The sequence below is a fragment of the Mastomys coucha genome, unplaced genomic scaffold (assembly GCF_008632895.1).
Source record: "Mastomys coucha isolate ucsf_1 unplaced genomic scaffold, UCSF_Mcou_1 pScaffold7, whole genome shotgun sequence".
Classification (NCBI taxonomy): domain Eukaryota; kingdom Metazoa; phylum Chordata; class Mammalia; order Rodentia; family Muridae; genus Mastomys; species Mastomys coucha.
Genome location: NW_022196913.1, coordinates 63,733,683 through 63,751,050, shown reverse-complemented (window position 1 = coordinate 63,751,050; position 17,368 = coordinate 63,733,683). Strand labels below are relative to the sequence as shown.

Genomic DNA, 17,368 nt, shown 5'->3' with positions numbered 1-17,368 from the left:
TCTTCCTCTCTCTCTCTCTCTCTCTCTCTCTCTCTCTCTTTCTCTCTCTCTCTCTCTCTCTCCCTCTCTTCTCTGCCATGTGTCAATACTTCCTTTTCATTGTCGAATGATCCTAAAGTGTACAGACATGGCACGGACCACTGATCTGATCCTCTGCCCAGCGAAGGACTTGGGACTCACTGACTTATATGAATTTTTGCAGCTGTGAACGCGTTTTTGTGCTGACACATGCCCCCATGGCTCTTGGGTGAGAGTGGTAAGTCCAAGGAAAGACATTTTGAGGGTCTACCACACTGGTTTACAAAGTGGCTGTATAATGTCAGTCAATTACCAGCAACATATGAGGGTTCCAATGTCTTCATTTCCATTTTCTGAAACTGCACCTGCAGTTACAGAACCCCGGACCCTAGGTTACATGCACACCTTAAGAGCGCCCTGTCACTCAACTCCTGGCAAAAACCCAGGACACTTGTTTCTCTGGGGACTGACAGCACTGTTGTAAATGTGGAGATCTGAGTTTCCTAACCTCACACATTCACTCACCTTCTTTGTGCCTCTGCACCTGCTCACAGTCGGGGGGGGGGGGGGGGGCGCTGTGCTAGAGAGTACCCAGTTGTTATTATTAGGAACTGGAGTGAGATTAGGTATGAAAATGCATTACAGACTTCAAAGTGCTTCATGTACAGCAGCGGATAGGGACCTTGACATTATAGAGTTCCCCTTATATAATAGAAATAGCTCAGTCTTTTTCATACAAGAGTTAATTTTTAAATCCAGCACCTCAGAATCTATACCCCTGCATTCACCCCACTACCTTTTGTCCAACCAATTTATCTATTGATAACTCAAGTCAACCAAAGTGGCTTTGCAAAGATGAAAGCATAGGAGAAGACTCCAGATTGTTGAATGTCGCATGGATAGGCACTTCACATGTGGGAGCCGAGTCTTTTAGACACAGATCATGTGCGTGCATGTGAAGTGTACAAAATGAACACACCGTCTCTAGAGAAGACAGGAAGAAAAGGAGCAAGGACAGAGTGAGGCAGAGTGAGAGGGAAGAACCGAACACCCAGGCTAGGCAATGCTCACTATAAGGATGTCTGTATTGATCTTCTGGCCAAGGGCGTGCGTTTACAACCCCCACCCCAGCATGCATCAGTACCTCTGTGTCTTCTCTATTTTCTCCTCATCTTTAATTACTTCCATGAAAAGCAATTACAAAAACAAAGGTTGTTTTGTCAGAGTCTGATACAGTCTGAATCCCTATTCAATATAATGATAATCCACCCACCGAACTCAAAGATCCATTTTCCTCCCTATGGGGATTATTATAGTTTGTAGTGATAACAATTGGACAATCCCCAGCTAGTTTGTGTCTTAAACAAAGTATGCAGGGGGGGAACCTACTGCTATTACCGGTAATTTTTAAAGCAGTCTCTCAATGGGAGTGTGTTTAAGTTGTGTTTAATAATACACTCTGGCTTGATGTTGCAAACATGCCCTCACACAGCCAACTTAGAAGCCATGCGACAGTCAAAGCCAAGGCAAGCTTGCTGATTGGCTATGCTCATCTTGTGTCTTGCTCGTCTGTGTTCCCAAATAGTGGAAGTGGTGCCAAGAATAGCTGCAAGGACAAGTTCTTACTAATATCCCCAGCCATCTCTGCTTTGTGATCTGCTTTCTGACAAGTCTCGTTCTGACAAGCTTCTAGCCAGTGACGGAGATGGAGATGCTTGCATTTCTGTACATTGTCAGTAAAGTTTTCCTGCTGCTGACCCTCTTGCTAGGTCCCCGGAGCAGCTAGTCAATTCTGTAAGGCTACCAGCTACCAAAGCTTGCTACTCTTGGGACTCCCGTGGGAGGTTCAGTCAAGGCCACATATTTCTCAAAAGATCCTAGGCCCCCCAGAGATGGAGAAGTTGTCATCGTCAAATACTCCGCGTGTTGTGACAAAACTCCTCCTGGAACCATAATTAGAAACACATTAACTTGGGTTATTCTGTGGCCCCAGTTTGACCGTGAGAATCAGAGCAGTGCTGTGTGTTTTGAATCGAAGACAATAGAGATTTCTCCAAGAACCTACCACGCTCATCAAAGCACTCCTTATTCTCCGAGGCACTAGCTAAGAGTCGCCCCCTCATACAACTAAGTGCAAAGGGATGAGAGCGGAGGACATGGCAGCCATGCACACCGAAGAGCATGAATTCCACCCTGGGCTGCTAGAGAAGAAGATAATGTTTCAAAAGCCTTTTCACTCTGCAGAAAGTCACCACTGACAAATGGAGTATCACAAACCTCAACAATTCATCAGAGGAATATTAATACAACTGCCGCTCCCTTCATTAGTGATTTTTTTTCCAAAGCCTGAAAGATTGATATGGCTGCCAAGGTTGTGGGAATTAAGACCATTTTTTCTATGAACATCTTAATATAGCTGAATGCAGAGCACAGCAAAGTTGGGAGGGGAGAAGAGCTCCCGATGGGGACAATGAGTGTCTATATAATTTGACAGCAGCCTGTGCGTGTCTCATGATTTGTGTCTTTGTGTGTCTGTGCACGTGGCTAAGCAGACATCACAAAGAGGGAGACAGAAGTCAGACGCACATCACAGCTTGTTACAAGAAACTCATGAGAACTTGAAAACTGTACTATAATATTAACACAAAGTTTTAAATTGCTAGGAATGTACACAGGTAGTGAATTTTGGGGTAGTTCATTCTAATTACAAGGCTGGTAAACAGGAGGTAGAATACATGGATGGAAATCTTATAGCTAATTTTTATTTTAATATGAAAAAATTTAAAAAGTACAGAGAGATAACTTTGTCTCATCAGAGCTATGTGATAACATATCGTATATATTTGATTTGTTTTTAGATGTCTCTAAGTCTAACCGAACATATTTTCCAATGATTAAAATGGCCATCTGGGAAATAAGTTTCCTTCTCAATTCCAACAATGCCTTCAGAGGAGGGAGGGATTCCTACTCTTAAACAACTGAATGCATTGCCCAGGCTTTCTCTTTTCTGTGGGCTGGTGTGCTTTGACCCCTGTGGGCAGCTGCTCAGTCTCTAGATAGGGTAAATGCCCTGGCCACCAGTTCATCTTCCACACAGACCAACATAGGCCACATTTTCCCCAGTCACCTCCCTGTGTGGTCTTCACGTTCCAGGTCACTATCCAACTGTCCTATCATTCAAAATCTAGAGAATTCGGGAGAGCATGGACATCCAGAGCCTGTGGGTTTATTGCAACCAGCCAGTCCTAGAACGGCCTCTTCTGTTCCTGGTTCCTCACCATGGAAACAATCAAAAAGGCTTTTGCCCCATCTCCTTTCTGCTTTTACGTCCTGACTGAATGTGGAGCGGGGATGGGGTAGAGGGGCACATGCCCTGCACAGCCACACACCACAACGTCACTCTCTATCATAAGCTCTCTTCATGGTGGTCCTGTCCTTCATGTTGGCCTCAGCATACTTGATGGGTACAACAAAAGCCTCTGGTGGGCTCAACCTGGGACATTCTGAAGAGCGATCCACACTGCCACTTAAGAGGAGGAAGCACACTTTTGAATCTCTCTAACCATCCTTCTGTAGTTAAAGGTATCTTGAAAGTGTTGAGGGGGTACGGTGGTTAACTGTTTAGGGGGTGCAGTGGCTGGCTGTTTAGGGGTACCGGGATTAGCTGTTTAGGGGGAAGGAAGACAGCATCATGTAGTAGTAGAGACAGGATGGCTCACTTTCCTTGGTGCACACATCCCTGCTATAGGAGGGGCCCTATGGACCACACTAGAAGGGAAAACTCTGTAGTGTCTCTGGCTATTTCTGAAATGTGCCTGTTGGGAGCTTCCTAGAGCCCCATGATCCTGGAGTTCCAACTGGTGCTCCAGCTAGGTCTGGTGTCTCCTTTCCTCCCATTTGGTGCACGTTTTGCATTAGAATCTTTGAGGCTAGTGAAGAATGACCCCCCCACACACCCCTTCCAGGATTTTTCTGGATGGCCTGTCTCAGCCTGAGCTCATCACTGGTGTCATATGTGGCTCACTGGGCAGACACTGCTAAGGAAGGTTTCACTGCACAAAGTCCCGTGTCAGGGTCAATGCAAAGAAAGCAGGTTTCCTTAAATGGCAGATGGAGGGACAGATGGCTCACAAATGGGTGGCTTCCTTATGGACATTCACGACTTAGAAGTTTTACCCAGAGCCAATGTTTCTACGAATGGAGCCTCAACCAAAAGGATCTGACCCCAATGGCCAAATCTTAGAATCCAGATGAGCAATAGAAAACTATCTTTTCAAATTGCCCACCCAGCTTGCACTTTTTGTCTTTATAGCCACAGAGAATGCCAAGCAGAGTGGAAGTCCCGAGAGATCACACCTGACTTGCGTCCTAACGATGAGCAATACCATCTGCATTCCCTCCGCGAAACATACACTTTGCTTTTTCAATTGTCCGCACTTGGTTTGAATGCAAGGGAACAGAAAGCAATCAAGCACAAATCACAGTGTCTGCATGTGGAAGTCGGGTTTTGAGGGGAAAAAAAATTCGTCATAAATGAACAGCTAATTCACCAGCTCAGAATTCTACTGCACCATAGCCAACAGAATGAAGTGAAGAGCCAAACTTGCCCAAGCTTGCCTGTTCAGCCAAGGGTGCACGGCACAGACACTGTGTCTTAAACCTTCACAGCTCAGCACTGCCTAGAACAGAGACAGCCAGCCGTTGGCATGCCCGTTGGATTAAAAACAAGTCAGCGTCAATGGGCAAACCTACTTACTACACAGTTTTTGCAAAAGTAATACCTTTCGTATAAAAAATAAAAACAAAAACAAACAAACAAAACCTGGGTCTTCTACTTCAACCCATCAAAAACTGGAAAGACAGAAGAGGAAGACCAATGAGGACTGAGGAAACCTGAGTGGCTCTGTGAGTCAAGCAGCTGAGGCCAGGAAAGCCAGAGGAGTGACTACTTACCCACACCTTGTCTTGACTTTACTTTCCCAATTCCAAACCATGAGACATCTGCAAACCACAACAAAACATAAAATAAACTTCGAAAGAGAAGTGGAAATGGGAGACAATCAGCTGCCCTTAGTCATAAAACTCAGTAATGGCCCTCCCCCACAAAAAAAAAAATTCCAAAACCAAAAACCACTGGAGACCAAGATTTCCTCTCAGACACCTAGAAGTTAGGTTTCAGATTTCTGTGTAAACATTTGTCTTTCATCCCGAAAACCTGGAAGCTCGGATCAGATAAGAGTCAACAAGCTATCTTCCTAGGAATTGCTGCCCAAACCTGGGCTAACAGCTAGGAGCTCAGCTTTCTTGGTTCTTCCTTCAGGCAAGAGGAGAAATCATCCCTGCCTATTGAATCATCTACCAGGACAGCTGTCGGGGGTGAAGACTCACAATGCATTTGAAGAATGTTCCACAACTCTATAGCCATGTGGCAAAAGAATGAGAGAAAACAGAGAAACCACAAAGAGCAACACAAAGAGTAACACAAAATGGGGGCGGGGCATGGGGTTGAAGCCCACATGCCTGAGGGGAACACTGGTTCCAAGCAAGCATTTTCTGTACAACAGAAAATATCTGTGGCTGTGAGGCCTGTACAGAGCTGAGTCTACCTAAGTCATCTGCTCCTTTGCGCTGGGCCCCGAGGTGATCTTCATAGTTGGGTAAGGTCAGAACTAGGTCCAAGAACTCAGTTAAGTGAAGTGTTGCCGGTACAAACCTCCCTACACTCTCCAGGATACTCCATGTAAGGCCTGAAGGCCAGGAAGGTTAAAATGAAATATTAAGTGACAAAGTGAATAAAATGAAAGTAAATGTGTGAAATGGATAAGCTTACTGCAAGGCGGTAACCCAGAGTGGAATCCCTGATAAAGACAGAGGGCTGCACGAAGCCCAACGTACAGACATAGATAGAGATAAGCAAAGATCTTAAAAACCACGGCCAGAAGCGACCAAGCCGGAGACAAGATGGCCTGCTGAACGAATCCACGCCACTCAGACTCAGACTCTCGCCTCCCTCCTTCTGACCCAGACTTTCGCCTTCCACCTCCTGATAAGGCGCTCACACAACCAACGCCCAAGAAGACGTAGGGAGCCAGAGCCTGCAAAGCAGAGACAGGTCGTATATCTCTTAACTTATGATGTTAGGATCCCTTAGCTTATGATGTTAGAATGTTAGGATGTTTGGAATTGTTCTGCTAGTAATACTAGTGATTGCTATGTTATTTTGGTGTGTAATTTGTGTGATACAGCCTGATATAGTACATAAAAGCTCTTTTAGCACCACGTCTGACTCCTTGTCTTCTGTCATAATTGCTGAGGGGCGTCCACCAGCTGAAACCATAGGCTGGTCACCCTAAGTGCTCCTGATACTCCACAAAGGTGCCGCCCTGACTGGTTCAGGCTCGGGCTTAGGCTTTGCTTTCCCAGCATCCCGGGGCTTGCAACCTAAGCTGATATTTGTTTATTCAGCTGCTTAGTTCTTGGAGATGCAAGAAAGTAACACCCAAGGGCCTTAAACAAGTGCTGAGCTAAGGCCTCTCACCACAAAGCTGACTTTTGAAAAGGGTTGATGACCTTCATCTAAATACTTCCTTGCCCGAATGAAAGCTTGGCCCAGGAAAGATCCTCTGCCCAGGACAAAGTGAGCTTCACTCATTAGACTCCCGCCCAACAGTGTCATGCTTATGGAGTTACTATGACCAATTCAGAAGGTTCACTTTCCTACAGGCCAATTTTGGGTATTCTATGCATTTATTTTTTTGACAGTTCTAAGGATCAAACCCAGGGCTTCACACATACTAAACAAGTGCTCCACCACCAAACTACCTTCTCTGCCTCTAGATATTTGTTTGAATGATCTTTTTAAAAATAAAATAACAGATTGCATTTTTCAAGACTTTTCTTTTTTAATTCTTCCGTTACTTTACTTTTCTTTTTCAACAGAGAACTAATTAAAGGTCAACCTTCATATCTCCCTGACTGTATATTTCAGATTATTTCTACTCCTTAATTTACAATCAACACAGTGGCTCTGGCCATGGTATACACCTGAAGCGCTCTTCCCCTCTTCAAACATCCTGCCATAGGGCAAATCCTGTTAAAATCGCTACTGAGAGGACAGGCGTGGTCAGAACTGCTTTGAGATGTTATCAAGTCTCACTGTTAGCAACAATGTAACCAGACATCAGTGGCCCACACCTTTAATCCCAGCATTTAGGAGGCAGAGGCAGGTGGATTTCTGAGTTCAAGGCCAGCCTGATCTACAGAGTGAGTTCCAGGACAGCCAGGGCTACACAGAGAAACCCTGTGTCGAAAAACCAAAAAAAGAAAAAAAAAAAAAAGAAAAGAGAAAAAAAGAAAAAGAAAAGAAAAGTGTAGGAATGCCTCTCCTTCAGTCCCCTCCAATAATCCTAGTGCCCACCTGCTCTTCAGCAATATCTTTCCTGGATTACAAATCCCCCTGATGTTGCTCACAAGGAGTTGGACTCCGGGAGGTCACTGGAAGGTCACTGGGAGGTCACTCTGTAGTGACAGACAGGGGATTGTTCTGAGAATCTGCTTTTCTTTTGTCTTTTAAAGTTACCTTTTCAGCCGGTTGGTGGTGGCGCACACCTTTGATCCCAGCACTTGGGAGGCAGAGGCAGGCAGATTTCTGAGTTCGAGGCCAGCCTAGTCTATAGAGTGACTTCCAGGACAGCCAGGACTACACAGAGAAACCCTGTCTCGAAAAAAACAAAACAAAAATAAAATAAAATAAAGTTGCCTTTTCTGTATCCAGAGCTGCCAAACTTCACCAGATTTTTGGAACATTATAATTACTTGGATTTTCTATACAGTCAAATACTATAGTAGTAGTTGTTGATCCAACTGTCAGAGCAGAGACTTCAAAGAGTGATAGCTTCAGGATTTGCCACAAGGAGCTTTTAGCAGAAAGAGAGTTAGCCATCCTAGAAGTATTTCAGGGTGGACGGGACTCAAGAGAAGGAGAAGCCACTCCATCCTGGAGGAGAGACGAGGTTTCAGGAGACACAGTTCTGAATTCTACAGCAGAGACTAGAATAAGCCGAGCACAGAGTAGAACATAGATTCTCCCAACTTCTGGTATTCACTTAAGCTGTCTCTGAATTGACAGCCGTGTTAGGGCGAATTGTGTTTGGTAGATGCCACACTCCAGATTCTGAACTTGGCATCGTTTCTCCAGGTCCTTACTCACTGGAGACACGCAATGGCAGGAGAAGACACCACTCCTACCAACCAGGTGAGCATAAACCACCATCCGTGCTCCATAGAGCATTGCACTTCCAACGTACTTGGACATTAGACTTGAAACAAGAGAACAGTGTCAGCAATCTCAGGCCGGGAGGACACTGGATCCGCTAAAGTGTCAGCAGTCTTGGGCCAGGAAGGGACTGGATCAGCTAATCTCAGACAGGATGTCTTGGCTGCAAGATGGAGTCAGAATTGTGGGAGAGAAATATGAAGAGCAAGAGACCATCCTAGAGGGATAAAGAGCAAGGAAGGCTTGAGAAACCTGGCCTGGTGTGGGGCAGAGAAGAGGAGACGAGATGGCAGAGTTAGGGAACCAGAGATCAACTACAAATTAAAGGGGGCCTGAGGAGGGAATCACACAGCTTCCAGCTGAAGACAGTGAGGGATTTGATGGCACTGTCCATATGGTCCTGAAGGAACCTAGAACAGAAACAACTTTCTAGCTCTAAGTGGCAGCTTCTTAGACACAACTCCCAGATAAGAAGTTGGGGTAAAAACTCCCTACTTTGGTGTTTGGGAGGAAATGAGAGGGGGACTTCTTTAGCTTAAATTTTAAGGCTCAAAGACTTGGGTGTGTGTTCATAGGATCCTTGTGTGTCCAAAAGCTTGATCGTTGGAAGGATACTGAAGGGTAGTGGTACCATGAAGAGATGGAGCCTAATGCTAGAACTTCCAGTCTTTTATGAGAGTGTCCTTCAGAGATTGTGGGGCCCCAGGATTTTTACTCGCTACCAAAGGATGGGCAGTTTTGTTCAGACATGACCTCTTGATGGGATACGAAGATGCACAATGCCTACCCACAGGCCACTGAAGCCATGGGGAGGTGACTGGAGAATGTCACGGGCATAAGTTTTGAGCCACAGTCAACCTGTTCTAAATGGATTTTGTTATGGGGACAGAAAGCTGATTACTGGAAGCGTTGGGATGGCAGGATGCTCTAGAGCTCAGAGCAGTCAAATGTGCACCTCCCAGCCCTTAGAGTTCCCTCTAAGAGAAGGAGAAGGGAGGTGGGGCTGGGTGGAACTTACACACTGCTCAGTTTTATTCACAAGCACAACAAGAATACCTAACCACTGCTAAATCTGGGTATGCTTGTTCCTGACTTGAGATGTCTACGTTCCCTTCAGAAGGGGCACGGTCACAAAGAAGAAGAGAATGTGAGTTCTTTTTTAAATTCACTTTACATCCTGATGACTGCCCCCACCCCACCTCACCCCTATCACCCCTCCCATAATCCTTTCCACTGAGAATATAAACACTGGGGCCTCTGAGGCCAGAGAGGTGCAAGAGCTTCAGAGAGCTGGAATGGGCTGCCACTCTCCCAGAAGCTCTGGCCATCCAACTCCTCCTTCTTGATAGATTGAAGCAGTAACCTTAAAACAAAAGCAATGTTCTCACTTTCTCCTGGTGGCTCACCCATGGGAACTGGGGCCGTTCCAGTTTCCTTTTACTGTCAGTTTCGTGAGATATTCTATCCACGAAATGAAGGGCTCCCTCAAAAGTAAATATGGGTAGAGTCACCATAAAGGCTTTGTCCTTTTTGGATTCTACTAGGAAATTCACCAGTTAAACCCTAATGATTTCGGAAAAAAGCTGACCGGGGAATGGAAAAATAACAAACGGATACATCAGCAGCTCTGAGCAGAACAGAATTGAAAGAAACTAGAGAGCAGGACTCGTTTCCAAACATCTCTCCAGGAGGCAGTTAGGATTTACGGAGTTGAAAGGGGAGCATTCACAACCAAAATGCAAGTCAGAGAGAGGAGTCAGAAACGGGCAAATGGATGAAACCTGACCATCCCTGCAGATCCCTGCAGATCCCAGCCACACAAGACCTCGGCATCCGCTTTCCAATGCCTCTGACCTCGAGACACCCCAGTTTCCGGGTTGCCTTTTCTATTTCGGCTATACGCATAAAGTACATTTGTATGTGGAGAGAAGAAAAAAATCACTAATATCCAGATCTTATAACTCCACAGACATTAAAATTTGTAACCTTCATTCTCTCGCTATCCTTCATCCCTAAGAACAACACATCCACCACTGTGGGGGTGGTGGGTGAACCCACAGTAACAGAACTGCTCCTCATCTCTACTTCCTGAGGTTGTGCCTTCTCCCAGAGGGCACAGGAAGGAGGCAGCTCTGGGCTGCTTTGCCTCAGGGAGGGAACTGAATCCAGTGCAGACCTCTCAGGGAGTGGGAACTGACTACTTCCAAAGGCAGAACTGCTGGCCATCGGCATGGAGGAGAGCTGGAGTTAGGGGCCTCGGGGCTGGCAGTTCCCTTTCTGGCTGACCTGCAATCAACTAATAGCTGGTTTCAAATTAATTCCAGTTCCTCTGGTCTCAGAAGAATGTAATTCAGGGCTAGGTTCCCACTTCAGCTCCACCTTGCCTTGTACTTGTGGACATAGCGTTATAAACAAAAGTCTCGTCGTCGACTAGGAAGAGGGCTTGGGTTGAGTTGAGCTGATTCTGAACGTCACGGCATAAAGAGAGCTTCCTCCCCATCAACGCCTAAGCTTCCCATTTCACTATTGCCACTGTTCTCTAAAGAAAATATCACTAAACAGTTCCTAGGCTGGAAGACATGGCTAAGAGCACTGGCTGCTCTTCTTGAGGACCTAGGTTTCATCCCCAGCACCTTCATGGCACCTCACAAACCCCAAGATGTCATCTGACATCTTCTGGTCTCCACAGAGACCTATGTGCACATAGGGCACATGCATATGTTCAGGCAAAACATCTATACACATAAAATACATTTTAAAATTTTCTTCGTGAGCCAGGCGGTGGTGGCGCACGCCTTTAATCCCAACACTTGGGAGGCAGAGGCAGGTGGATTTCTGAGTTCGAGGCCAGCCTGGTCTACAGAGTGAGTTCCAGGACAGCCAGGGCTACACAGAGAAACCCTGTCTTGAAAAAACAAAAACAAACAAAAAAATTCCCTGTGACCAACACAAAGTGTTATGGTTGAAGCCCTTGAAGTCAATATTTTTTCTTTTATTCCCACCCCTTAGATTATGTTTCCCAGATGCCTTTGCAGTTAGTTGCGGCTCTAGAATCCATTTCTAGATGGTGTAAAGCCAGGCCACACAAAGTCCCCACACTGTCTCCTGCCCTACTTGCCCTTCAACCTGGGCAGAATGCTCAGAGCTTTCATGGGACAATCACATGTGTGCACGCGCTTGCAGGAGCACGCGCGCACGCACACACACACACACACACACACACACACACACACACACACACACACACTCTTTGTATCCCTGTGCAAGAATCAAACTATCTTGTTCAATCCATTTTCAGGTCTGTAGATGCACACGTATGAGAAGAGATACAAGTATCTCTTGGTATTGGCTCCATGCCTCCTTGAGAGTACCAAAGTTCCAAAGCCTCACGTTCACAATTCTGTGTCTGCTCAAATCTTCACTGTTCTGGAGATGAGGCACATCTGTGTTTCAAGTGACTTCTCACTCCAACATGCCAACAACCACTAGCATAGAGAAAAGGGCTAGTAAGACAGAGGTACCAGGCAGACCTTCTGCCTTTGTACTTGATTTAAATCCATCCTCTGCCAGCAGCTGGGCTGAGTGCTAAGACCTACCCTTCTCTTCTCTTTCATTCTTTCTGTGACCTTCTGATGCAGTCTCTCTGCTCTCTCCGGCCACCTGCAGTCCCCTTACCATAGTGCTTCTGGAATGATTATTTTTCAAGTATAAATCGCTTATTTCAACCCTTCGGCAGCTACTTGTAATTTTATAGGTGTCTGGTTGTCACTCCAGGGTGATGTGATATGCCTTCCTGCCCTCCTTTTCCGAATTTCCGATGAATGAATGGATAGGGGCACTCCCTGCCGTTTGCGCCCTATTCTGGTCTACTTGTATTCAACTGTTGGCCCACATATCACACCCTACCCCTTCACTTCAGTCTGAGTCCCTCGGAGCCCGGCTCCACTCACTCACTCTCTATTGTCTTGTCCCCATTTGGAGCCTTGAATAATGGTGTAGCTGGAACCTCAGAGTCACCTGGACTCAAAGGACAGAAGCTAAGACCTTCCCCTCCAGCTGCCAGCTGCTACTGACTGGACTTCTGGGAAAGAGAATGTCTTTGCACAGAGAGTCCCTGTGGGCTTGCAGCATGCTGTGGGCAGCTACAGGTTAATCCACTATGCTCCCAAGCATGGCACTCACAATGCTCCCAAATCAGCATCACTGATTTCGAGCACTGGCCTCACGGCAGGGGGGAAAAACTGCAGGTGTGATGTCATGTGCAGGCTGAATGGTAGCCCAAATCCAGGTACACTAAAAATCATGGATAAAATTGCCTTCAGGCGATATGTATGCAATGTTATGTGATGGAAAAATACATTTTGTGTTTGGAAATGGGTTCCATCTCCAAGATGTCTCATTACGTATGCACAAATTACAGTGAGCACTTGGGAACATGATGATCAGCTTGTGCAGGGAGGGTGGCAGCTGAGAGGTTGTCTGGGACCCCGAGAATCTACATGATACCATATCATACCATTCTATGCCATACCACACCATACCATACCACACCAAACCATTTTATACTATTCTATACTATACTATATTATACTATGCTATGCCATTCTTTACCATACTATACCATACCATTCCATTCTATACTATACCATACCATAGCATTCTATACTATACTGTACTATACTATACTGTACCATAGCATTCTATATTATACCATACTATAGCATACCATTCTATACTATGCCATATCATTTTATACCATATCATACTATACCATTTTATATTATACTATATCATCTCATTCCATACTACACTAAACCCTACTAAACCATACCATAACCATATTATATGAAGCCTACTCTCTGCAGAGCTGTCATGTCCTTAGGAGTGATAAGTGCAGCAATGATTTTTAATACACAACGATGTCAATTATAAAAAGTGTAAGAAAAATAGCAATGCATAAATTACAAACCCAACATAAACCCACTATGTTTTGCTAATACAGTGACTTCCTGACTCACTGTGGACCTGCAAAGGGACTTGAACACAGCACAGCCTGTCATCTGTAGGTCCTGCACCTGAGGAGTCAGCCAGTCACCGGCTGAAGGTATGTACACATATATAACATTTGTGTGTGTGTACATATATATATATTCTTAGTATATTTTGGTCATTATTTCCTAAACACTATAGTATGATATTTATACAGAATTTACATTATATTAGGCATTATAAGTAATCTAGAGAGGTGATTTAAAGTATGTGGGGGGTTGTACTCTGGTCTTGTAAAGAGATGTGAACTCTGAGGACCTCGGTGTCCATGTGGTTCTGAGCAGACCTCCACGTGTACTGAGAGGCTTCACTGTTTAAGGGTGAGAGATATATGGAAGCCAGCACTCCAGGCGGTGATGTGGAATGGATACACTAGGCTAGATGCCAAGGAAGACTGGCTCTCTCCAGATATCAAGGGAAGTATCCAGCATGATCGAGTGAGCCTCGGCTCCCATCTTAGACTGGCTCTTCCTCCACAGAGAAAGACTTTGGGAGGTGAGTCCAATGACGTTCAGTGTCCTGTAAACATTAGGGACACACACATCAGAGACACACACCAAGAGCACTGAAACTTGACCTTACATCGTTTTCCTGAAGCTGGCATCTGGGAAATGTGACATCATGTGCCATTTAAAGAAAAAGCACTCAGGCACCCAGCCTAGATTTTCTCTGGAAAAATAGTCCTTGGATTCTTTCAGGTCTCCTCTTAAGAGGAGAGCCTGTGCTCTGCAGAAACAGTCTTCAACACTGTGCTTATTAAAACTTGCTGTGTGACAGGAGCTTACTAGAGATTAGATACTACTTTAATTAGGGGAACTTGATCAGCATGTATTGCCACGTTAAAAAAAAAAAAGTAATAATAAGCTGAAACAAAAGCCTGGGAGATTTAAAGTCCAGAAGCCTCGAGCGGGAACGGATGAAATTTGTCTTGTGTGAAACACAGCAAGGTCTCCCAAACCCATCTTTCAAACAACTAATTTTGAAGAAAAATGGTTGGCGCTTATTTTTCTCTTCCATTCTGAACACACACACACGGACTGTTTCAAAGGAGATTCAGCAGGGTTTACCTCTCAAGTTACCAACAATTAAGTGCTGGGTTTTTCAAATCGACTGCAAATTCCAGAAAGCTCCACAACAAAGTCCACAGCATTCCACCCTGGTGAGTGAAAGGTGGGACCCTCAGCTCTGGCTCCTTATGCTGCAGGCTTGGGCTTGGATGGAGGCAGGGTCTGCCCCGACCTAATAATAAGGGCTTGACAGACGTGAGAGAGTGAACTCAAAGCTTTGCCTCTTTCCAGTACCCCAGTGAGAGTTCAGAGTGCTCTGAGAACACTTTCTCAGCTGCCACGGGCTCTCCAAGGGGAGGCAGGTGACGTCTGCTTGCGCTCACACATTTTCCTGCTGACCCCCTCTTAATGCTGGCCTCACACACGCTCCAATTCCCTTTCTCTTCAAAGCAGTGCCGGTTAGTAATTTAGAGCAAAGTTCACAAAGAACTTGCTTTAGAAGCGATGCTAGTGGCCCCTGTAAGAGAAGCCCACAGAGCCTGGCAAACAATTTATGACAAATTCCCTTGAGACTGGGTTTCCATGGAGAACCCAAACAGTGAGTCAGACCTGCAGGACATGCTCAGACCAGTCCCTCTTACCTTGTCACTGAGTGAGACCTTTCAAAGGAAGGAAGGTCCCTCACAGATTTACAGTCTTGTTGGTCCATTAATGTTTTATTATTGAGATCATACATGTAACATAGAAATTCAGTTTTAGTCCCTCGGGATCATCACCTGCTACCGCTAATGCCAGAACTTGAGGGGAGCTTTCTGTTTTGTGTGGGATCTTACAGGAGAGGGCTATGCACAGGGAGGTATCCAGACGCTACAAGACGGGTTTCTTGTTGATTCTACCTAAGGTCAGGATTCCAGGATGGAATCTTATGGCTGTATACCCTTCATTTATTTGGAAATCTTCACTGTGAAATTGAACAAATAGATTTATATGCACTAATAAGGCAAAAGGTTGAGTAAATAGTGAACAGTAGAACCAGACAAAAGCCTATCATTTAAAGCAAGATGCCATTGAACAGGCCGGCTAGTCTGCTGGGTCACTTGAGGTGGCTAGCCTCGGACAACAGAAGAAGGCCAGACCCATGAGAGAAAAGTCGCTTCTTGTTTTACCTTTCCCCATTAAATGGCCAGAGTGTTCTTTAAGGGTCGTGGATTTTCTGAAAAATTATCAAAATTGACTGTTCGGGTTGGGAAGTCTCAGAGTGGGAGTAATTTTGCTTCCAGAGGAAAAAATATCATGGTGACATTTTGGGTTGTCCCCATGCTGGGGTGAAGTGGAGGGCATGTGTTCTGTACATCTAATGGATTGAAGCCAGACATGCTGGTTAATCACCCCAATGCTGAGAGAAGTTCCTGCGGTACAGAACCTGAGATCCACAATTTCTGGAACAGATCTTATGGTCCAGAACCTGACATTCACAATGCTGGAAGACCCAACTCTAGACCCTAAGATGGGAAATACACAGACCAGCCCATGCAGTGCAGAATTAAAACTCTAAGATGCTAATGATAACAAGATTAAGAAGTCCAGTCCTAGGTTACCGTGTAGAAAGGTTGGCATTTATTCTAAACAATTTGGGATCTGATTTTAAAAAAAATCACAGACTTCCTGTGCAAAGGCATGCCAATCCCTTCCTTCCTTCCTTCCTTCCTTCCTTTCTTTCTTTCTTTCTTTCTTTCTTTCTTTCTTTCTTTCTTTCCTTCTTTCTTTCTTAGCTTATCTGATACTCCTCAAAAATCAGTTACCTGATCATGTCATTTCTTCTCTCTGGAGTACAAGATCATTGCTGTCATCATTTACTACTGTCCCCCTCAGGATGCAGACTCTGTCTTTGGACTAGGTCATAGATTCAGCATTTCTTTATGACTCACTGCAATTGCTTAGGCCGTTTCTGAACCTTCTCCACTCTGCCGCCAATAGAACTACCTCGGTGGCTGTGAGCTGATGTGGTCATGAAACTTTTCTAGACACCCAAGAGGAAGAGAAGAATAAAGTCTAAAACACTTCAAGTCATCACCTGGCCACAGGACCTGATTCCAGCTGTGTCAGCTGTGACTTGCGTCAAAACATCTCAGATTCCAGTCTGCACTCTTCAAATAAGCATGCCATGACTCTTCCTATTTATTATTAATTTGCTCAAGCCCTACCCGTTGGCTGCCTGATAGGTTCCAAACAGTATAAAAATGTAATGAGAATAGAACAGCCGCGTCACCTCTCTGCCTGGTTAACGCAGTGTCTTTATTCCTGAAGTGTGACCTTCAAACTCGACCTTTGATCATTAAGCAACATTCATTCCAACAAATGCACCCAAAAAATTATTTCATCATAAAATGCTTCTCAATTCTTCAAAAAATAAATTAATTAATTAAAGCACATTTGGGCTGTTTCCTGGGATAGGTACCACGTGGTTGTCAGTATTTATACAATTCTATTCTTTCTCTATTAGAGTTTTAGGACTCTGTGCTACACACCCCATATCCTTCTCCAGGAGCTTCATAACAATTAGAATACAATTAAGTTGAGTACTTCCCACATGTAGATGCCCAATAAATGCCCCAAAGCCACTAATGAAATGTTCTAAAGGAGACAGACAACAGTGAAACTGCCTTACTTGCTGCCTCCTGATTCCCATATTTCTGAGACACCTGTGCTTTCCCTGTCATAGATGGTCTCCACAGTTTACTCATCTACCTAGCTGCTCTAACTGTCCCTTCTAATTTATATATATGTATATATATATATATATATGTATATATATATATACATATATATATGTATATATATATACATATATATATGTATACATACACACACACACATATATATGGAAGACTATAAATATATGTATATATATACACACACACATATATATGGAAGACTATATATATGTATATATATACACACATATATATGGAAGACTATATATATATATATATATATATATATATATATATATATATAT

The 17,368-nt window shown here is 44.5% G+C and overlaps 1 protein-coding gene across 8 annotated transcripts in view; it reads right to left on the bottom strand.

Moving 5' to 3' along the window:
• The window catches only part of Ntrk2 (neurotrophic receptor tyrosine kinase 2), a 331,243-nt gene that overhangs the window by 145,821 nt on the left and 168,054 nt on the right, over nt 1-17,368 (bottom strand). For 5 of the 8 annotated variants that reach the window (XM_031359015.1, XM_031359013.1, XM_031359016.1 and 2 more), the window contains exon 13: nt 4,972-5,019. The exons of the other annotated variants lie outside the window; for them this stretch is intronic. In XM_031359015.1, coding sequence (XP_031214875.1) covers nt 4,972-5,019 — 48 coding nt within the window. The remainder of the gene's footprint in view (nt 1-4,971; nt 5,020-17,368) is intronic. 8 annotated transcript variants of the gene reach the window in all.